At 35.5% G+C, this 23,761-nt stretch overlaps 1 protein-coding gene across 7 annotated transcripts in view; it reads left to right on the forward strand.

The window, feature by feature from the left end:
- The window catches only part of PTPRK (protein tyrosine phosphatase receptor type K), a 563,647-nt gene that overhangs the window by 531,556 nt on the left and 8,330 nt on the right, over window positions 1-23,761 (forward strand). For 3 of the 7 annotated variants that reach the window (XM_004740175.3, XM_013063581.2, XM_004740176.3), the window contains 12 exons: window positions 739-774; window positions 2,708-2,719; window positions 5,102-5,286; window positions 6,970-7,057; window positions 8,233-8,309; window positions 11,122-11,158; window positions 12,492-12,589; window positions 12,985-13,101; window positions 16,436-16,590; window positions 18,850-18,985; window positions 19,209-19,358; window positions 20,219-20,392. In XM_004740175.3, the coding sequence (XP_004740232.1) occupies window positions 739-774; window positions 2,708-2,719; window positions 5,102-5,286; window positions 6,970-7,057; window positions 8,233-8,309; window positions 11,122-11,158; window positions 12,492-12,589; window positions 12,985-13,101; window positions 16,436-16,590; window positions 18,850-18,985; window positions 19,209-19,358; window positions 20,219-20,392 (1,265 nt within the window). Of the gene's footprint in view, window positions 1-738; window positions 775-2,707; window positions 2,720-3,554; window positions 3,829-5,101; window positions 5,287-6,969; window positions 7,058-8,232; window positions 8,310-11,121; window positions 11,159-12,491; window positions 12,590-12,984; window positions 13,102-16,435; window positions 16,591-18,849; window positions 18,986-19,208; window positions 19,359-20,218; window positions 20,393-23,761 lie in introns of those variants that run through there. The other 4 variants (XM_004740177.3, XM_004740178.3, XM_004740180.3 and 1 more) reach the window with 2 other exon arrangements.

Below are 23,761 nucleotides of genomic sequence, written 5' to 3' on the forward strand. Positions count from 1 at the left end.
AATTACTGGCATCATTTTCCTTGATATATATCAACACCAAATTAATAGCTGTAATGCTGTATGAGTCATTTTGGAATTTAATTTTAATCATGATAGGGTCTTTTTATTTACTTCACTCCTATTTCACTATAATATATATGATAGAGAAAAATATAAAATACTGGTTTTGTTGAAAATAAGTTTTGCTGAAAATATAGATGTACCATCTCTCTAACCACTTTTTTTAGTAATTAATCAAAAGACATTTGAGAGCATTTTTGTTCCCCACACTTTTCTACCTATTGCCTATGTTAATATTTTATTAGGAAGCTTGAATTCAGCAGTGTAACCAACTGTAGATATCCGCTTACAAACTTGGAAAAAGGATAAACTCTGTTTGTTACAGTTAGCTGAAAAAAAATGTATTTGGAATGAATGTGAGATAATTATTTCTCCAAGTACCTTGCACTTGAGAGATTTAAATGGGTCTTCCCCCGCCCCCATGTCATAATCTTTATAATGTCAAGTTGAATCTTCCTGGCTTTTAAAATTGAACGGAGAACTGAACTTTAATTATAGATGCACCTTTCCTGGTGTTTTGAGATAACCCAAGCTAAAAAAGAGAATTTTGCCTTTGCCAGTTATAATAATCAAAGTTGAGTAGTTATATTTCTTAAGAAACATAAATCTATTTAAAGGAAAAATGTAAAGTACAACTTGAGGGCAATATATTCCTTCATGAGCTCTGTTTTCCTGCAGTGCCCAATGATCCACTTGTGCCGACTGCTGTGTTAGGTGAGGCCCTAATTCTTTATCATTCTTCCTTGCATGGATCACACATCCTTGCATGACTTAAAGCTTTGTCTACATAGTAATTATTTACAGTGTAGGAAGCAGCTTGATTTTGAAAACTAAGTCATGATCTTATCAAAGAGAACAACTGTCATCAAACCAATCAGAGCTAGTGGATTTCTAATCAGTAAAATGCTTTATTTAAAGCAACATATTTTTAAAGTCTTGGTTCTGTTAGATTTGGAGCAAAAGTACAGTGACCCTTCATATCTGGCCAACGTTTGCATATGCAGGTTAGCAGAATGAAGCAAGTGCACTTGCACCCTCAGGGGCCAGTGCTACCTGAATGATTTAGTTTATATAAAAAAAATTCTGCTTGATAGAAAGATTTTTCTCAATCCTCCTAAGTTTATAGCAACTTATAAAGAACACATTTCCAAGGAGCATTTGCTTTAGTTTTGTCTTTATTAAGAATTTATAAATGCAGGTGAAGTTACTATAATATTGATGTGGAGTCTGCATTCTATATGCATCTTACATGATGTGTTATCCTTCAAGATATCTAGAATAACCAAGCTTTACCACTATACAACATCTTAGACCAGTGGTACTGCTTGTAATGAATAAGGCCTTTTCAAATGTAAAATTAATGTTTAACTGTATATTTAAGAATGGGATGAGTTTCATTTTAATTTGTACTCTATTCCTTGACTAATTATATACCAGTGATTCATGACCAGCTTGCATATATGTTAAGAATCTCTGTGTTAGTTTTACCCCCGTGTTTTATTTAAGATTTTACCAAAGAAATATGGAAATTGCCTGATAAATATACCTAAAAGTTACCAATTCTCTCATTAAATATAAAAATTCAAATTTCTTGCAAACATAAAACTTTATCTTACATTTTATGCATGTTTTTACTATCCATGTATTCAAGATTTAAACATATTTTTAAAGTATTTGGAAACAGTTCAACTAATTCAGTTAAGTGAAACACACCTCTTTTTTACTAAAATAATTTTTAAACTTACAATTTTATAATATAAAGAATATATATTCTGAAAAAAATCTGAAAGTCAATGTTCTCTTTCTCTGATTGAACTCTCCTTTTGATGTCCATACCAATAATGGCAGGGAAGTAAACTGGGGAATTCATCCCAATGGGTAGACCAATCGTGTAAGGAGGAGCCAGGAATCATGATCATTGGGATGGTACCAAATGCCTCTGAAAATGTCATCTTCTGTTAAGCAGAATGCTGCCACCATCAAATTAATAAGTAAAATCCACTTAAAATATTAAAAACTCACTGAGGAAAAGTTAGTTACCTAAATGTTAAAATTTCATTACAGTAATATTCTAAGAAAATGTTGAATTTGGTCCAAGTCTCAGTTCTCCTGGGGACTCACAGTATGAACCCATGAAACTGCCTTATGTCTTTGCTTTCCCATCTGTAAACTTTTTCACAGTTTTATAAAGAGAAAGTGAAATAATGTATGTGAGTTTTACAAACTATAATGTTTAAAAGATTATTATAAGAATTTGCCCTGTGAAAAGGGATATTTAAGTTTAAGGAAGGCTAGAGTTAACACAAAAGTCATAAAATCTATCCATAGACGCAATTGTTATGCATTTTATTGCATTTTGAAAGTCAAGCTGGTTGGTGTTTTTTTTTTTTTAATATTTTTAAAAACGAAATCTCATGAATCATATTAGTTGTAGAAATTATTTCTTGCATTTTTCATCATTTTTAGAATTATAGTGTTTACAGTTATTTTAACTCACTTGATTTTGTATTTGTGAAGCAATTTTTGAGATCACTTCAAATATTGCTTAATATTAATACCTACGTACTGATTTTAAAAACACTTCAAACTTTTCATATTGATTCATATTTTTGTGTTTTTTGTGTTTTACTGCTTCATTGGGTTAAAGTCCCTATAACTGGTAAGTGCATTGCAAAGAATTCTAGAAAACCTTTCCATCAAGAGTATACGGAGTTATTATTCTTAAATGTGTAATAAGATAATGATTAGAACATGTACTCTCACTTACTAGCGATATTATTAGGTGGTATAATGAGGTGGAAATGTATTGAGATTAATAATTCATATGTGCTTATTTTAATGAATACTGCTCTTTGTATTATGTGTTAAAGCTTAATGCAAAACAGAAAACACTGTCTATTTCATATTGCACATACCGTGTAAGATTTGGAATATGGGTGAATTCTTTGTTTCTCACTGAGCCTTTTATAATTGTAAATATTCTGCTGCACCAGGAGATATGATATGAGCTCTGGGGCTACTCCACAGAGCCTGGGCTATCCTAGTTTGGCTTGGGTGATTGCATTTTGTGTCTGCAACATTATATGTCCTCTTTACTTCTCATCTTAAGCTGTATATTCTGTGACAGTGCCCAAATCAGTGGCTTTTTAGTTTAATTTTCATGTTAACCTTTATGTCAGTGTATTGATTGTAATATTGTAGTAAAGACAGATCAGTTGAGTGTAGTCTCATAGAAAGTAAAGGAAATTCATAAATCATATTTGCTAACAAATGTTGGTGTATAGAGGGGTGGTTAGGTCACAACAGAATCCACCAGGGGTTTTTTTGGATTCCATGTGGTATTTTTAGAAATAAATGCCCCCCACCAAAAGAAAAGGAAAAGAAAAAAGCATTCAGCCTAATAAGGGAATATAAACTAAATGCAATCAAACTAAATTACAGACGCACACAAATCTGATTGTGGGGTTCTTTTTTTTTTTTTTCCCTTTCTCCAGGAAGAAAAAATGTTTATCATGGGGACAACAATTCATTTTTTGCCATATCCTATTTGTAGAGTTGGTGATAGAACAGGCAAATGTACCAGCACTTGAAATATGTTTAACTGTTAATTAAATATCGTTCTCTACAGTATGCATTATCATTAAAAACAAAAGTTCCCCTAAGAGTGTATTTTCTCTTCTGTTAATGAATATGGCAGTATAATGCTTTCCAAAGTAATACCCCTTAAAACATTTGTTTTTTTTTTTTAAGTGGTAAGTTTAAATGTGGTAAATATAAGCATGCTTTTTCTCATTGTAATAATTAGTGCTGTGGTCATTAAAATAATATTTATTCTTCATAGGTATAATGTTCTTGTTCATTTCTTCCTTATGACATAAAGAGACTTTAAAGTTTCATTTTCAACTAATAACACAATGGGGATGGGGCCTACACTTAAATGTGGGTGGTGAGGGATTCAGCTTCTTTTAACGAATTTATTCACTGACATATTTATTGAGTGATTGCATTGCACCGGTCATTAGGAACAAAAAGACATCTATGACTCTACACTTTAAATGTTCAGAATTTAGTGAAAAGAAAGAGATCAGGAGACAAATGACTAAAATATAGAGCAAAAGAAAGGACACATAGAACAGGAGGCCATGGGAACATAACGAAGCAGCCATGTGACTCAGCCATGATGGGTCAGGGAAGAATTCCAGAGGAACAACCTACACCTTTTGCCCCAGAGACATACTGTAGTTTCTTTCACACAGTGACCACAAAAGTCAAAATATATTCACAATAAAAACAACAACCATCCTAATAACCCAAAAGCGTAGAGACTGAGTATAAACGCATGTGTAACCTGACTGGTGGACATAGTGCGGCCAGGGGATGATTCTGGAGAAGGCCCATGTTTCCCAGTCTGGACTGCGGCCCCAGGCAGCAGAGTAGGCCCACAAGGCCACGGAGAGCAGCCCTGTGGGGGTGGGTTGCCTAGATGGGGTCTGTGAGCAAGGTTGGGATACTGTGGGGAAGGAGTTTGTTCAGTTTACCCACCAATGAAAACACCTCTCCAAGTTGACAACTTGATCTTCTGGCCCTACTCTATGCTGCTGGGACTGCAGATACAAGAAAAAGGAAGAACGCAGCAAAATCTTCCACTTATACTTTCTGAAAGTGGATCAGCTGTCTACGTCTCACAGCACCTGTTATCTCACTGACATAAATATAATATACTCTGACTTCATAACTTGAGCTGATGTAAAGGGCTTTATCTTTATAGGGAAGCTGCCCTAGATCTATGCTAGATTTCTTTTTTTTTTAATTTTAAATTTTTAATTTTTCATAAACATATAATATATTTTTATCCCCAGGGGTACAGGTCTGTGAATCGCCAGGTTTACACACTTCACAGCACTCACCATGTGCTAGATTTCTTTTTCTTCCTCCTGTTATCAGAAAAATCTTAAGTTCTTACAATCTTCTTTGCATAGATATATATTAAACAAGATAACTTTGTCTTTTTTTTAATCTTCTGGAATCTGAAAACCACCAGATGAGAACCACAGTGCCACAGCAGAGTCCAGTCGTCTTCTAGATGTGCCTCGCTACCTATGTGAGGGGACAGAATCCCCTTACCAGACAGGACAGCTGCACCCAGCCATCAGGGTTGCCGACTTACTGCAGCACATTAATCTCATGAAGACATCAGACAGCTATGGGTTCAAAGAGGAATATGAGGTGAAAATTTCATTGTTATGTTAAATTTTATTTCTAATAAGAATAGAATTGGACTTTTTCCTCCTCCCTTTACTGTCAAGGAGGGGAGTCTACTCTTTAGACTCTAATCTTGGGTCTCTGAGAATATCCTCAAATGTGTATGCAGGGAGAAGGGGCAGACAGAATTGAAAGAGAGGGCACTTTCTGGGTCGAAATTCACTTGAAGAATTCTTAAATGTTGGATTCCAGAATTTTACTGGGCTATTTAAAAACCCCTATGTTAGATCTTATATTTCACCCCTGGAAAAATCCATTAACAGGATCCTTTGAGCCCCAATGTATCATTACAGATTCAACCAGTTAAATGATGGAAGCAGGAGCTACTTCTCTGCCTCTTTACTTGTTGCCCATCTGCTGAAAATTGGGGTCGATCTTTGTGTTCTAAATGTACTGCTTGTCACTCTTAGTTTTCTTTGTGGCTTATTGGTTGAAAGTGACCAGGAAGAAAAACAGAGCATTGCAAATCTAGACAATTTTAAGAAGCCAAAAGAAGGATGTGGGAAATTATTCTTCCAACTTGATTTCCCCTTCCTACTAAATCCAAAATATAAGTCATACTGCCCAGGAAGTGGTTTAAACTCAACATCTCAATAAACATAACATAGCCAAAAGGACAAATCTCCTTTGCCACTTGGCATTTACTGAGAAGTGTGGGCCTAAGGCATAGAAGGAAGCTCTTCGACCACCATATTCAAAACTACCGTGTACACACATTTAAAGTGAAAGAATCCAAGCAGTACTTGACTTTGAAATACCATCTAAAATGAGTTTGACTGCGTGAAGAATCTTCTGAACTCTGTATTTTCTTTGCAGATGGCTTGTATACCTCCGTTTGGGAGCAAATAAAATTAGCTGTGAATTTTGAAAGCTGGTTTTAGAGACACACCAGAAGCACTGTGCTGTGGCCACAGAATAGTGCAAGGAATTATAAGATTCTGCCAGAGCTCGGTTTTTTTTCTGCATTTCGTGTGTATTCCTGTGTACCTCACTTCAAAAACCATTGATTCTTTGAAGACCCCATTTCCTGTGTTGAGCAAAGTTTAAGTGTTACTGCAAAAAGAAATCTATACCCATATTTTAAATTGCTGTATATGGTAATTAAACCAATCAGCAAATTCATCTGTTCCAAGATCCTTGGATATGGTGACTCTTTTTCATCTTCATATGGTCCCTTGTTGTAGAGACTCAGTCCTTTTCATGGTCTTCAAAGAAACTGAAATGGGATGTACTGCACACGATTTAATGAATAATTATGGGGGAAAACAGGTTTTCTTTTTCCTGTTACAAATGCTAAGAGAAAAACATTTGAAAGATACTCATTAAAGGTAGTTTTGACGTTTTGATGCTTTCTCTACTGCCATTTCTCAGAGTTGCAGCAATCTTAAATTTGAAATCGTTTCAAGCTCCTTTTTTTTCCCTAAAGTTGCTTTTTGTCCTCATTTTGAACTCAGTCCAATCCAAAATGAACAAGTAGGAGTCCAACAAACAAGCTTTGAGATCTGAAAAGAGAAGTTGTTTACTCCTCTAGTACTCTCTTCCTCCCGGAGAAGAGTGGCTTTTATTATTTTGTTCTTCAGAACAGATAAACCTGATCCAGGAAAAGGAGTTAAATTCAGTCTTCTTCTTATTTTTTCTTTTTCCCAGAGCTTCTTTGAAGGACAGTCTGCATCTTGGGATGTAGCTAAAAAAGATCAAAATAGAGCAAAAAATCGATATGGAAACATTATAGCATGTAAGTTCTCATACAGTTCTTGGTGAGTGTAAATATTGTGTGTGGAAGATAAATAATAGTGGCAGGTCCTCCTTACATGCTTTTAAACTTTAAGAAAAATCCCAAAGGGTGGCACATCTGTTTGTAAAGTGATCTATTTAATATTAAAGCAGCATTGGCTGTTGGCAGTGACTCTGAAGTTGTCGTCATCTTCATTAATTAAATTGACTCAGATTCTTCAGCCTGTGGAGATAACGTGCTGTTTGATGTTATGTTTGCATGTAAATGCATGGGGATGTTATTGACAGCTGAGAATATCAGGATAATGAAAAAGAAAGGTCTTTTCAGTGACAAATTGCTGTAACACTTCTACCGAATACATTCAAGGTGAGAGTGTTATTCTTTCAGTATAGCCTTTATTTCTGCCTTGGAGCCCATGGCTGAACTCCTGCCACTCCGTGTTACTTGTCATTAGGGACTTCATTAAGTCTTCAGGGTGTTTGCGTGGGATAAGTAAATTGGTTATCCTTGGAACCACAGGAGCGGTAAGGAAAGTTGCATAGTTTAGTTTGTGACTAGCTAGTGATGTACTTGGTCCATTCGAATCTCAATTTAAGTTATTTTAAAATATCTTCCAAATACATCAGAATTCAGTCTTGACTTTCAAGAAGTAAGCAGTCGAGAGCAGAGATTCAAAATTCACTCTCTAGTTCTCTGGCTCGTTTTCTGTACACAGCAGCAGGAACGGATCCCACCCATTTCAAACCAGGTCTAAGAAGCAGAATTAGTAGTTACAACAAGTTCAGTCCTTTAGACAAATCCAATGATGATTCATCTGACATTCCCATGTTCCCTAAAAACCTACCAACTATGAAGATGCTAGTCATTGAAGCTTTATTAACAGAATATTATAATAAGTAGGGAACTCATCACAGCCCTTGTATGGAGCACTGGGTGTTGTACATAAATAATGAATCTTGGAACACTGCATCAAAAACTAATTATGTAGTTTATGGTGACTAACATAACACAATAAAAAAAAAAGAGTTCTTGTATTTCTTTAAGGAAATTTGAATAGCCCTCTATTATGGAGAAGCTATCAACAACCCCTGAATTACTCTAACTATCTACTGAGGTCCTTGTTTCAGAACAGAGGGGAAATTTAATAGCTTTATTTTATTGTTTAAAAACCGTAGATGACCACTCCAGAGTAATTCTGCAACCTGTCGAGGATGATCCTTCTTCAGATTACATTAATGCCAACTATATAGATGTAAGTATTTGTATAGTTCGATGAGCCCAATTTGTTGGCTTATCCACGTGAAACTTTTTGCTTGTTATTGCCTATAAAGTGATTGCTAGCTTTTTAAAATAAAGAACAAACTGTACACTTTTCCTTGTTCTACGTCCTAGTACTCACTGACGTTGTTGTGCTTTCTTTCACACCTGACTTTGGTTTGGGCTGTAGATTTGGCTGTACAGGGATGTAAGTACCACTATATGTAAATAACAGCACCCTATTATAAATCTTTACTATAACTACTCTTAATTACAGTTCTTACTAATGCTTAATACTAGTTATCTCTGCATGCTTCACCTAATTAGCCTCATACGGTATATCTATGTTCATTTTTTTGTAACTCCTTTACATGTGTGAAGATCTATTTTACCTCCTTCCCTTTGCTATGTTTAGAAAAACAGGACCATTTTTAGCTTTTGACAAGTTATGATGTACTCGAGTTTTCTTTGTTGTTGATTTCTGTTTCTGGCTTTTATTCTTCCCCTTCCCTAAACATGTGAGAAGCTGGATAGTATGATGTGTATTAGTGTATCTGAAATTCTACATTTTACATTTGACTTCTGATGTTAAAAATGGGTAGGAAGACTATTTTGTGGTGTGTGGTATTGGCTTGTTAAAGTATTAAAATTAATTAGGCAAAATCATTACTAAATTGCATTTGTAAAATACACATATCACACATATATATCGAATCATGCAAACCAAAAAGCTGCTTTGGTCACAGGTTTTCAGTGTTACATTTTGGTTACGAGCATATCTACATGCAAATTGTTGATTTAATGGAAAGTAATTAGCAAATCAAAAATAAAATATTGTCAAGGAAGTAATAATACTACATTATGTGTAAGAAAGACAGGCTCTTTTTTTATATTTCCTGGTTGGGACTGTTGCTTCTTGGGACTGTTGCTTCCCTTCTCTGTGCCTCAGTTTCCTTCTCTCTGCAGTGGGGATAACAACAGTATGAACCTCATCATTCTGTCATGAGAAATCAATAAAGTAATGCATGTGGAACATTCAGCACAATACCTATCACATACAAAGCACTCATAAAACATCAGCTATTTTTAAATAATTCTGTCCTAGGAGTACTGAGATTAATCAGTTTAAGACTTGCACTAATTATAAGGCAAAAGGTAGAAGTTTCAAATATTGCAGTGTATATGATGTACACATTTATATTTCTATAAAACATATAAAAATTAGGCCCCGACTTTGTCCAGTTTCCATAATAAATAGGCAGTGACCTCTGTCACATTTATTAAGTTCATGTTTTATAGTTATTTTGTGAACTGTCATAATTGATAGCTTTGAATTAATTAATTTTATTACATACAGTCTCAGTATATTGGTAAAAATTTTGATCATCATTTGACTCTCATTCAATATTTTAAATTTATCAGACATCTCAAAAGAGTAAGCTAATGGTCCATTCTTTAGAATAAAAAATTCCAACAGTTTTGTGACAAATTTGTACTTGTTCTTACCTATTCAGTTTAACCTTGGTTTTCTGCCAAGACATGTACACTGGAGCCTTGTTATAATACTACTTTTTGGTTCATATGGTAAAACTGTGTTCTAAATGAGACTGTGTTGTTACCCAGTCGTTCTGTTAAGACCCCAGTGTATTTTGGCTGATTACTTCACAATTCCATAATGTTCCCTTTCCTGTTAGTTTATTACATTTAAGACTCTTCTGTAATTGGTAAATTTTTCATGAAAAACGGGAGATGAAATGCTTATAGAGCTTGGAAAAAATTTTTCCATGAAAAATTGTACTATTTGGTGTAAGAAGAAATAGAAAACTTCCAAATTGGCATCAGTATCATGCTTAGCCTATTAAGTCTTAGATTGGAGATCTCAGTTTATGTGCATTAATATGCTCATCGAGTTGCCCACACCAAATGTGGACAAATTGTACCCGAAGCTTTTGCTAAAGTCCTTTGATAAATGCAAAACAAACCCAAAGCTTAACCCTATGATACTGTTAACAGTTGTGCTACTCATGATATACCAGAATTCAAATAGATTGAGAGCAACTAACAACTTATTTCTTATGAGAAAATAATTTCTTTGTTGACACAGTATTAAATATTTAACCATCTAAAGCTCTTAGCACACTAAAAAGAAAAAAAAGTGCTAAATTTTTGTTCAGGATGAGATCCATTTTATTTAAAACTCTTCTTTCCCTATATATGTGTGTACCTGTAATTATGTGTGTGTAAACTAATATTATCAGCACACACAAAATAGTTTTGGCAGATTCCTGAACATATTATATACAGGAATATTCTCTAAAATAGCTCAGCAGGACTTTGACTAAAAGCACACATGCATTGTCCAGCTCTAACATTGGAATGTTCTGTTATTTTTTTACGGTTCTAATATGTCGTTGTCCATTTGTAATGCAGTGTGTTGTACTTTTGGATGATAAGATGAGAATAATATTTTTGAACACAATTTGCCAGGAATTAATGACTAAAGATTAACATGAAGGCATAAACATTTTAGTAAAATCAAACAATATCTAAGAGGTTAAGCCCTAGCAAACAAAACTCAATTATGCAATACATATTCTAATCTGAGCCCTTAAAACATTTAATTTTTATTTTATGTTTACCTTTCAGATAACCTAGGTTTGAGAAGTGAACTCTGAGTTCACTGCTCATTTCTGGACTTTTTACTATAACTTAATCTTAACAGGTGGTTGTCTTCATCTTTTTATGCCTTCATTCATTTATTTCTGATACTGATGTAAAATGATAACCAATCTGCTCTCCTATTTTAGGGTTACCAGAGACCAAGCCACTATATTGCAACTCAAGGTAAAACATGGTCTTTCTAAATGTTCTAGAGCAACCAAACTTGCTTATTCATCCATATGAGGTCAATTTGGGTTTGGGCATGGGGGTTGAGGTTTTTTTGCCATTTTATCTGACTTAACTGAAAAAAAAAAGATCAGATCATTTGAGTGAGACTACTCTTTATTCATTTTTATAATACAAATTGTTTTGTCTGTGTAAAACACATAAATTAAAGCTTGCTTTGTTTTTTAATTACAATAAAAGAGAAGCTGCTGATGTGTGGTCTGGGTTTGGTATTCTGATGTCCCAGAGCACACGAGTCAATAGAGCTGGACACAGGAATTACTCTTGATAAGAGCTAAAGAGGTGTACCTTGTATAAGTGGCGTTTTTTGGGTGCGGGGGGAGCAAGGTCTGTGGTCCTGGAATGCAGTATTATCCAAGAGTGATACTGTTATAATGAGATGTTAGACTGTCTTCCAGCAATTTTTTTTTCAAGTCAAGACTGAGACAAAATGAAGGGCTTAAGGGAACTCCATCAAGTTCATTGTGTGCAGATAATAAGAAAAAGGCAGAGGAATCTTGTTATAGTGGCACCCCAGGGAATGAGAGCCTCCTAAAACACCTTTAGTTATCTCTAGATTGACCACTGGCCTTCAGAAGAGAAACCTATATATCTATTTATTTCTTAGAAGAGGGAGGCAGGGCAAAAGCTCTGTTTGCTGTTTTGACAGAGATTATTTTCTGAGTATTTTCACATATCTTTGGATTAACTGAGTTGAATTATAAGCTCTTTAAAGTCAAAGATCATCCAAGGTGAACAATTTTCTAGGTTTGTTTGTGGCACTGAGCAGAGTATAACCCAGCAGACACTTCTCTAGTCTGGAGATGGGAATAGAAGGTTGGCATGTGTGCTTATATGTATGGATATTTCTTCATTAACCCCTAAACATGCACTGTTTTATAAATGATCTGGGTATATTTAATTGGTAATACATGCTGTTTGGTTGATAGTGGAATAAGGTTTCCTATTTTTAACATGTATTTGAAGATCTATCAAACTAATTTAGTGACAGGTATAAATATCCTAGAATCTAGTGATGTCTTCTTCATGAGAAGTATAGAAGATAAATTTGAAAAAAAAATTGTATTTGCCTATGTTTTCGCTATACTGTGAATTTAGATATAAACTAAATTTAAGTAATTTCAGTGACATTTTATATTAGACCTTTAGTATTATTTTTTGAGTTATTTAGTTTACTGTGATTTGTGCCTTATGTATACTTCTTACCACTTATTTCTTCTAACCACAAAATTTCTCTGATAACATAATATTCAAATTAATTTCTTCAAAGGCCCAGTTCATGAAACAGTATATGATTTCTGGAGAATGATCTGGCAAGAACAGTCTGCCTGCATTGTGATGGTTACAAATTTAGTTGAGGTTGGCCGGGTAAGAGAAAAAAGATTTTTTTTTCCTTGTTCACAAAACATGTGTAAGTTGAGTAGCCAAACCTAACAAACTTAAAATAACACTCACTATATTGTTTTAAATATTGGTATGCAGAGCATTTCAACTGAGTGCTCCTCGGCTGAGAAAATTATTTGATTTCTTATTGAGTAATGAAAGAAACTTTGATTTTATACTAGATTCTAATTGCATCATCAGGCTTGTATATTATAATGAGACTATACAAGGTTTTTCTATTTATTGTGTAATAGATTCTTTCATCTCATATATAGTTTTTTTAACCATATTTTTATTAAAACCTAAAGAGTTTCCACTGGAATTAACCATTTTGGTTCATGTATATTCAAGTCCATGTCTATACCCTTTGTGTCATTTAGGTTAAATGCTACAAGTATTGGCCTGATGATACTGAAGTTTATGGTGACTTCAAAGTAACTTGTGTGGAAATGGAGCCACTTGCTGAATATGTAGTTAGGACATTCACCCTGGAAAGGGTAAGTACCCTAAATTCTCTTTCTTTAAAATATGTTTATGGAAATTTTTTTTTCTCATAAAGTCCCCATCAAGATTTGTTTTGCTGATGCTATAAAATTCATTCATTCATTCATTCATTCATTCATTCCACAAATATTTATTCAAGTGCCAGTCATGTTTGTAAACCCCAGGATACATATTAAATACATAGATGATTTCTATTTAGAAAAGTGGTCTAGAATCATGTGGAAAATCACAAAACTAGAACATCAGAGAAAAATAAATAGCATAGAAGAAAAAAATCAAATATAAACCAAAAACCAACAGAAAAGAATAAATAAGATCAAAAGGCTAGTTTCTTGAAAAGAATAGTAACCTCTGTCAATTCTAAATGAGGGACAGTCAAAACTATGCAATATTAGAAAACACAAAAAGGATATAACTATAGTTATACTTGATTTTGGGAAATAGGTAAAAATGTTACATGTAAACTTGGAGACAGATTTTAGTCTAAATACCCTTATATTCTTGCAAACACTGATTTCTAAAAATCTGACCCAAGAAGACTTAGAAACCTGAGCAGATGATAGAAGAAAATAGAATCTTAAAATATATCATTGAAATTTCACTATGACTTTATAGTTAAGGTTTCTTTAAGTTTTAAAGAACAGTTAATGCCTTTATTAATAAAACTATTTAGACCATAGACCGTGAAAACCAAATAAATATATTTTAAAAGCTGACATAACTGTGGTAACAGAAACAGGTAAAGATGGCACTCTCTCAAGCTCTTCTCTCCTCTCTTTTTTAAAATCTCTTTCTCTCTCTCTCCCTCCCCACCCCTGCTCCTCTTCTCTTTCTCTCTGTGTGCACAAGAGCTTTGCAGACCAATTTCATTCAAGAACATGCTTGAAAAAAACCTTCAAAATAAAATATTGAAAATTTGAAATCCAGCTGTGAATTAAGAAAATGTCACAACATGATCTATAATGACTGTTTCTAGGAAGGCAAGGATATTACACCTGTGGTAGGAAATCTAGCCAAACATTTCATCACATCTTTGTCAAAGGACCAAAAACATATGGTTTTATTAATAGATACTGTAATATACTTATTTTTGCTTAAAAGACGTTTATAGAAATAATCTATAAAAAAAATAAGGAGGCTATTTAAGCATGATAGAGGAGAATCAACAGTAACTAATAGCATGCACATTAAGGAGTAAAAACCCTAAAGGTATCGCTGTGTAATCAGGAGTGTGATGTGGATAATCGGTCTCACTAGTATTCAAAATTGGGGGAAGTTCTAGTAAATGAAATGAGACAACTAAAGGAGTAAATTGCTTAACTATTAAAAAAGATAAGATTATTTTAACAAGAAGTGATTTTATATCAAGAAAACTAGAAATATTTTAAAATGGAACTACTAATCATTGAAGTGGCTAAATTCAAGATAAATATTCATAAATGATAGCTTTTCTGTATATTAGCAGTAAGCAGTAGTAGACGTTAAGAAATCTCTTTCACAGTAATAAAAAAATTCTGAAGTTATCTAGGAATAGATTCAACAAAGAAAGAAGTCCTAAGTGACTAAATCCTCAAAAGTGTAAAGAACGTAAAATATGATGTGAATCAGTAAGTAGAGACACGCACTACGGCCCAGAATGGGAATGTTTTATGTTAATACCACTTTCTGTAGTTAATGTCATACTAATTAGAACATCATTGGGTTTTTATTTTTAATCTGTCTTATTATTTAAAACTGTAGAAGAGTAGTTTGGGGTTTTTTTGTTTGTTTGTTTTAGATCACATATTTGAAAATTACACAGGAAGATTAAATAGAAAGAGCAGTAAAGGAACGTGCCTCACCAGACATTAAAAAGAACGTTTAACTGAAGTTGACTAGAAAGAACAAGGCCCTTATGGCAGGCACCTCCAGCAATGGATTAATATGGAAGAGGTCAGGAAATTCTCTGAAATCAGGTCTTGGAAAAATTTATGATTTTACTCACTGGAGTTGGCTTGAAAAGTAGTAAAGAAAGTGATTTTTCGGGGCGTCTGGGTGGCTCAGTGGGTTAGGCCTATGCCTTCAGCTCAGGTCACAGTCTCGGGGCCCTGGGAATGAAACCCACATCGGGCTCACCTCTCGGCTTCCCCCGCTCTCTCCGCCTGCCTCTCTGCCTACTTGTGATCTCTCTGTCAAATAAATAAATAAAATCTTTAAAAGAAAAAAAAGTGATTTTTCTATGCATGATTCCATGAGAGTGTTTGTCATTGTCATTATTATAATTATCTGTTGAGTGCCGCTTTGTATAGGGTATTGTGTAGGAACTGGAACTAGAAAGAATAAGACGACCTGATCACTGGCTTCCAAGTTTTTGGTCCTATTTGTTGTCTATCCATATAGGACAGAATCTAACCTTTCTCAATTTGATTCATTGATTTCCTGACATGTTTCTCACTGTTCTGATTGAACAAGTTAGATGGAGATATCACAGGTAGCTCACAGAGCCATTGGCATTATATAGATTATTGTGGGGTTTGAGGGGTTACAAATGTGGATTCTTAAAAATAACTCTGTAGCATTCTATCTATGCTCTCTGAGCTGTGCTAACACAATCCACAGGCTGCTTTAACCAAAGGGTAAAAGCTTTGAAGTGTTCATTTAAAAGTTCTATCAAATTAACCCAATAGGAAAGAGGCATAACAATGATGGTTCCCTTTTATTTTGTATTTTTGTTACTATAAATAATATTTGGTGCTGCATTATTTCACAGAATTAGGAAAAATCATTTGCCCAAAGAAGTTTAGCCAGCTTTTTTTACAAAAGAATCTAAAGTAGTTCTGTCCTGGAAAATCCCTGCATGCTGGGCTTCAAAACCATTTTCAACATGGATAAGCAAGGCATTAAAATCTTTTTGAGGTGAGAAGCTAGAAAGTTGCTTTTATGCACCACTCGAAAACTCAGTGCCTCGGGTCCAGAGGGCTGCATTTTAGCTTTCCCATTTTTTTTTCCTTTTCTCCTAATAATTCTATGTGTTGTCATTTCAACTAAGGAACAAACTGTCAAGGTAAATAAAAATTTACACAGAGTTACAGAACTGAGCAAGACTTCTAATTTTCTTTCTTTGGCAGGTGTCTGACAATAAGGTAAGCTCCCTAACCATGTCAGGCCAGCATCTTCTATCAGAAAAATCCTGATCTTTGATAGATTCTTTGTTTTGTTGTTGTTGTTTTGGGGTTTTGTTTGTTTGTTTTGTTTTTTTCCGTTGGCAGCCAGGTCTAGTGCCTGTGGTTGGTGTTGAATGGCTTTCTTTGGACACTTTTGAACACGCTTGTTTACATGTTTGCACAGAGGGGCTACAATGAGATCCGCGAAGTGAAACAGTTCCATTTCACTGGCTGGCCTGACCACGGAGTACCTTACCACGCCACAGGGCTCCTTTCCTTCATCCGGCGAGTGAAGTTCTCCAACCCTCCCAGTGCCGGCCCCATCGTTGTGCACTGCAGGTGAGTACTGGACCAGACACTCTGGACTGTATACGGCCAGCTTCTTTAAAGTGGGAAGACAAGGCCTTCAAGCATAGAACTAGTGCATGCTTACAAGGTTCCAGTTTATGATATTACAGGTAAGGTTTAAAAAAAGAAAAGTTAGCTCAAAGGAGGATATAAAATAGAAACTTAAAAAATAAATACATTCATCCTAATATGTGTAGTGTTGTTCACAAATGGGAGTGTGGAATCTCTGTCTTTTAGTGGCAACATCTGTGTCTGGGGTTAAAATACAGATTTCTTGCCAATCTAGTAAATTCCCAGTAGAAGCCCAGCTTTTAAAACTAAATTTGAGACATACAGAGTTACTAAATGGCCTAAATTGCAAGAATTTGTGCTATAAAACAGCTATTTAAGAATTTAAAAAAAAAAAAAGCCATCCATCAGAGAACCTTGAAAACTACATCAGTGAGAGCCAGCAAAAATATGCCAGAAAAATGTGAACATTATATCCAGGCTTCCTTCTGATTAGAAACTTCTCTTAAAACAAGCATTCAGAGACACTAAAAGCAGATTACATGGCCTCATTTGGAGATGTGAACAGAAAAATATGTACTGAATCTGAAAAGCTTTTCCTAAATGCTGCACACCATTCTCAAATACTGTCCCCTCCAAGCTATATAATAGGTTGTACTTAAGCTTTTTTTTTTCCCCCTGAAAATCCTACCTATTCAGAATTTAAATGACCATGTATGGAAGAGGGAAAACAGCCCAGAGAATGACATAAAAATAAGGGATCCCATAAGGATCAGATACTGTGTACCCTGAAAAAAAAAATCTTCAATTCAATCCTCTTCGGGAAATCTGATGTACTCTTCAATTACCTTCCCATCTCAAACCCTGGGAACAGTGATTCAGAAGATGGTAGGCAAAAGAAAAAAAAGAGAGAGAGAGATAGATACCCACAATATCTTTTAATTAAATTTCTTAAAGAACATTGTGTTTGAGAGAAGTGGCCAAATCTGGACAACAAAGTATAATGTTAATAGCCCCTCTGTGCATTAGAAAATGAGATAAATAGTTCTTCAATTCAGGAGTGTCTTGACTTATCATAGAGGATTACTCCCCTATGAATTGCCTGCTTCAGAAGTGCTCCAAGAGTCTCAGATACTCTTGAACATAAGTGTCACTTTTCACTTATACTCAGGTATCCATGAATATACAAAAAAGAGGAAGCTGACTACCAAGTGAAATCCCCCCCACCCTCACCAAACCCCAACTATATCTTGTTTGCACCACCGATTTTTATGCCTGGTGACTCAGCTGGTTAAGCATCTGACTCTCGATTTCAGCTTAGGTCGTGATCTCGGGGTCCTGAGATCGAGCCCCACATTGCACTCCCTGCTCACCAGGGAGTCTCTGAGATTCTCTCTCTCCCTCTGCCCCTCCCCATCACACACTCTTTCTCTAAAATAAATAATCAAATCTGTTTTAAAAATTGAAGAAACATTTCCAAAAGATAAAATAATCAGTAGTATATTAAGATTCAGTGACTGAATTAAATACAGTAAGATAGTGGCTGTCTTTTGTGACCTGTTAAGAATTATATTCTATACCTAACTGTTCATATTCATTTTTCCTTCAGATCACCATTCAAATATTCTTTCTCCTGTTGTCTCCTCCAATAACCATTTCCTTCCCCACCCTCATAATTAACACTTCTCTGAATTTTGACTCCTCAGATTTCCCAGTAAACGTTTTGGAATAAATTTTTTTTTTTTTTTTTTTTTTTTTTTTGCCTTGGTATGTACAGGAGTCTGTCAGACTGAAACAGTAAGCCAGCATTCTAGCATTTTGCCAGAGGACACACAAGTATATGAGTAAGAGTATTTCTGAGGTGAAATTTTAAAGCCCAAATGCACCCCTTCATCACTTCTATGAGCTTGAAATCACGGGCCCTGGATTGCCAGAGAATGAAGACTGTATGAGAGTTATGGAACTTGAACAACATACGTACATTATTTTTAAAACACAATTTGATATACAAAGTCTATCGTTTTCAATTTCAGACTCCTGCTCCCGTCTTCATTTTGCACCAAAACACTCTACCTGAAGTTATTTGTACATGAAATAAGTGTTTATATAACACATAAAAATCTCACCTTGCAGTTTGTTAAATCAATTTGATTCCACCTGACAGTTGAAAAGGATCTTTATTTAATAAGACTGCAAGAATGTAAGTCTTGCACTTCTTTAGATTTGTTTAATTTGTTTCAGTGCTGGTGCTGGACGAACTGGCTGTTACATTGTGATCGACATCATGCTGGACATGGCTGAAAGAGAGGGTGTTGTCGACATCTACAACTGTGTCAAAGCCTTAAGATCTCGTCGTATCAATATGGTCCAAACAGAGGCATGTTGCTTGTTATCTCTAATGACCTCTTTTTTGTTATTGTTGGTTTCCAACATTTATCAAAAACAGTAAATGTTTTTCACATAGAATCAGTATTACCTCATCAAGTCATATAGGAAAATATTGATATCATTATTAATGTTTCTATATAGAGAAAATTCTCTGTATTCTCTATCTTTGATGACAGAGGATTTTTATTAAAATAGTTTTTTTTTTTCCTTAGGAACAGTACATTTTTATTCATGATGCCATTCTAGAAGCCTGTTTATGTGGAGAAACTGCCATACCTGTCTGCGAATTTAAAGCTGCATATTTTGATATGATTAGAATAGACTCTCAGACTAACTCTTCACATCTCAAAGATGAATTCCAGGTATTTACTTATTTCTAGAGTTTCTTTTATGAGGAACTTATTACAGTGTGTTCTGGGCATTATTAATAACTCTAAGGAAGGTCTTTCAAGTCAAATTGATAATTTTTGACCCTATTTTAAGTATAATACCTGTATCTTTCATTTTACATATTATGGAGTTATTTTTGCAGTAATGAGCTCATATCTGCTGTATCTGAAATGAGTTAAGACTCAGGGAGGGGTATGGATAAAGGTATCATAAAAGTCAAACTTAGTGATTTGTGTGTATTTATATGCAGTCGTATGGATTTTAACCTGTGTCACTCTAATGTGAAATCAAGCGTATTAATAATAATAGCTGAAGTTTGTACTAAACATTGTCCCTATATAACCCCAAATGTTTCCACGGCCCTTAAGACATCCCTGAAGATGTGTGAATATGAAGTCAAGCGTAGCTCTGGACACCTCATACTTTGATCCTTTGTGCAGTGCTCTTTCTAGCATGCTACAGCCTGTCTTCAAATACAGCACGGCAAAACATTACTACAAATGATAGTTTCCAGCTTTGATGTTGGGTCATCCTTATGGGCCACTCTACCTCTGTTTTCTTCGGTTAGACACTGCATTTTGCAGGTAGCAATGGTTTTCAGCTTCCCTTTTCCTTTTAGGAAACACAGTGAACAATGTGTGTATTGTTTCTTTGTCACTTCTCAGGCTTCATTAGCTTTAACTACAAAGTCTATCAGCCTGTCATCATGGCAAATACCGTAGCCCTGTACAGATCCTTCACTTTGTACTTGGCCTCCCAGATCCTAGATGGATCTGCCTTATGCTATTAAATGGGTCACTTGCTTTTAACCTACGTTCCCTTTTCTTTTTAGACTTTAAATTCAGTCACCCCTCGACTACAAGCTGAAGACTGCAGTATAGCGTGCCTGCCAAGGAATCATGACAAGAATCGTTTTATGGACATGCTGCCACCTGACAGATGTCTGCCTTTTTTAATTACAATTGATGGGGAGAGTAGTAACTACATCAATGCTGCTCTTATGGACGTAAGAGACTGCCGTCTTTGTTAGTATAAAGTGTCGTGAAAAGCTACGTAATGTGACGAACACTGGCTTGTTTTCTTTTCAAGAAAATAAAAAGGGCCTAGAAAGGAAAATTGGAAATTTTCATTGAAATACAAGTTTTTCTTGGAGAATGATTTTGAATTTTCCCTACAGGGATTCTTAGGAACTATAAACTTTAGGCCCCATTGTAAATTTGGAGCTTGTTTGTCAATTATGATATTCTGTATAGGAAATACCTACAGGTCGTATTTCTCATCTCAATTATTTTCAGAAAAGAAAATCATGCTTGTGTATTTTGAATGTTAAGTGAGCAATGAATTTTCTTTTTTAAGATTATTTATTTATTTATTTGAGAGAGAGACAGTGAGAGAGAGCATGAGCGAGGAGAAGGTCAGAGGGAGAAGCAGACTCCCCATGGAGCTGGGAGCCTGATGTGGGACTCCATCCCGGGACTCCGGGATCATGACCTGGGCCGAAGGCAGTCGTCCAACCAACTGAGCCACCCAGGCGTCCCAAGGAATGGATTTTTTAAAACCACATAATGCCTTATCTTATAGAAGTTGGGTTAATTTGGGAAATCTTTATCTCTGACATTTAAAGTTTCAGTAATTTATGGCTAACTTGTTTTTATCAGCCAGTAATTAATAGAGATCCTTTATAAACAGCTAGAAGAAAGCATTAAAGATACCTGTTAATACATCCATCATTAATGAAAGAGCTGTTTTGCCCCACTCCAGCCATCACAGAGTATAAGAGGTAGAGTAATTCCTTAGGAGGTTAGCTTCCCTTGGACAGAACAACTCGGAGAGAGAGGAGAGAGTTTTAAGTCAGTCCTTGGCTACCTTGCTGGGTTACCTTGGAAAGAAGCAAAAGGCTCTCCTGGTTCAGAATCCTTTTAAACAGCTCATCATCTTCATTTATAAACTTTTCTAGGTTTTGCCTTTTCATCTATGGAACCATAGCCAGGAGAAATTAGAAGTCAGGGTCCATTCCTGTGTGACTAGTAATGAAGCTTTCTGCAATATTGCTCCTATTGCCTTTTCCAAAATTAGCTTCTGATGCTAAAGACTTAGAAACCCTACTTTCTACTTCTGATACCAGTCTTTTAGTCAGTTACTTTGCTCCTTTTATGCTGCAGAGCAGAATAGTCTAAAGACAAGCTCAAGTGAAAAGTTCCCTTTCTTGCCTGACCATTAATCATATCCTCTGAAATCACACTGGATCCTCACTGTATCTTTTGTTCCCATTTTAATTGTTTGGAAAGACAAATATACTAAATACAGAGAAAATACACAAGACCTTTTTGTTTCTGAGTCTAGATTTGGAATTTTGAAAGACTGTGTGGGAAAGGGAAGGAGAAAATACCATTAGGGAAGAGATTGATGAGGTGTATGTCTGAGGCATTTTTTTGTCTTTGGCATCGATTGCTGTCAAATTTTTCTTCATTTCCAGGTTATTTTCTAGTCAATATGAAGACTGAAACTTGTTCTCTACCTCTTTCTACCCTCTGCTTAATTCCTTATGATTTAACATAGATATATTTCATAATTGAGACCATCCACTAGATTCAATAGTATAGTTGGGGGCCTCAGAAAAGTTAGGTTTGGTTTGTCTTATAAGAACAAGGTTCACTGGTCAGCACTCCCCGCTCCCCTCATCCTCTAGCAACATCCTCAGTGTTATACATCCTTGTGCGTGCCGTGATTGTGAAGAGTTCGGAAGTAAGGCTGAGGATTCTGTGATTTCAAAGCCTCAGATGTGCTCCTGTCCTTACAGAGGAAGGATCTAGCAAAGCAGCTCTGTCCTCTCACATCATCTTATCCATCTCCCCTCCTTGTGACTCAAAACTTGAGTAAAGAGCTCACCTTCCCATGGAACAGACATGTGATTAGAAGGAAATTTTACTTATTTCTTCTGACCCTTTTTGATGAGCCTTCATACCTTTCTTAGGAGACACTCACCTCAGATGCAGGTGTAACTCTGTGAGGCCTGAGGTCACTCTGCAGCAGCCATTTGAACTGTCAGCACTCGGATTTATCCCACGGTCTTCCATGGAGTTAAATGCCATGGTTAGCGGTATTTCCCAAACGGCGATAAGCTCAATGTTCGGGAATCCGGTTCTACGCTAACATTTAGGACACTTGAAAGATTTAAGGAGTTATGTGGTAAAAATGAGTTAGGGGATCACTGACAGTTTTTATCCACATGAAGGAAATCCATCTCAGACAGCTGTCTACATTTCGGTGTTGTTTTTTTATAAACTGTTTAATACATAGAAATACAGATCATTCATCTGCAGAATGACAGATTGCCAAGGTCAGATGAGCATACCCTCTCCTTCTGGGTAGAGATAATGTGTCATGTCCCAGTCAGGGAGCACTTGGTAAAAAAGGAGCCATTCCCTTATTGGTGGAGGGAATACACTTCACCAAGAAGTGCATTTTAGTTTAAGAAAAATAATAAGTGGGGCGCCTGGGTGGCTCAGTGGGTTAAAGCCTCATGATCCCAGGGTCCTGGGATTAAGCCCCGCATCAGGCTCTCTGCTCAGCGGGGAGCCTGCTTCCTCCTCCCTCTCTCTCTGCCTGCCTCTCTGCCTACTTGTGATCTGTCTGTCAAATAAAAATTAAAAAAAAAAAAAAACCTCATAAGAAAAATCTTAAGTGATTGAAACTGTCATTCTGACCATTAATATACATTAGAAATGTCCAGGAAACTGGGATGGGCCTACAAGATGAGCACAATGTGCTGATAATATCCATATAATATAAAAACACACAAGTTTGAGGCATATGTGGTTTTTCTTATTTGAAATGGAAGAGAATCGAGCAGTTTTATTTATTTATATATATAATATATATTTATATATATATACACACACACAAATACACACACAATATATATGAAATATATAATACATATAAAATATATAATATATGAAATATATAAAAATACATAGATAAATATATATATAATATATGTATATGTTGATAGATTTTGATGGGTGGATAGATAGATACGTACAGATGGGTGTACACATACACCGGGGAATTTTGTGCCTTCAGCCTCTCTGATTAGCTTTGAAAATCTGAAAGAGCCCATGGGTACCTCATGGAGGATCTTCACCTTGAGAAGTTCTTGAGTTTCTTCTTTTGTTTTTGTCCTGTGTTTACTTTTCTCAACAAAATTAAACTTAAAGTCCTGACTTGAACTGCTGCTGAGACTTTGAAGTCCTGCCATCGGATCGACACATTACTAGCTCCAGTACATTCCAGCAGCCCACATCTGTTATTCCGTGGCTTACATAGCACCTGCCTCCCTCACCACGTGGAGCTGCTTCACCTCACCTGGCCC

The sequence above is a fragment of the Mustela putorius genome, unplaced genomic scaffold, assembly GCF_011764305.1.
Source record: "Mustela putorius furo isolate JIRA1106 unplaced genomic scaffold, ASM1176430v1.1 tig00003863_pilon_pilon_pilon, whole genome shotgun sequence".
Classification (NCBI taxonomy): domain Eukaryota; kingdom Metazoa; phylum Chordata; class Mammalia; order Carnivora; family Mustelidae; genus Mustela; species Mustela putorius.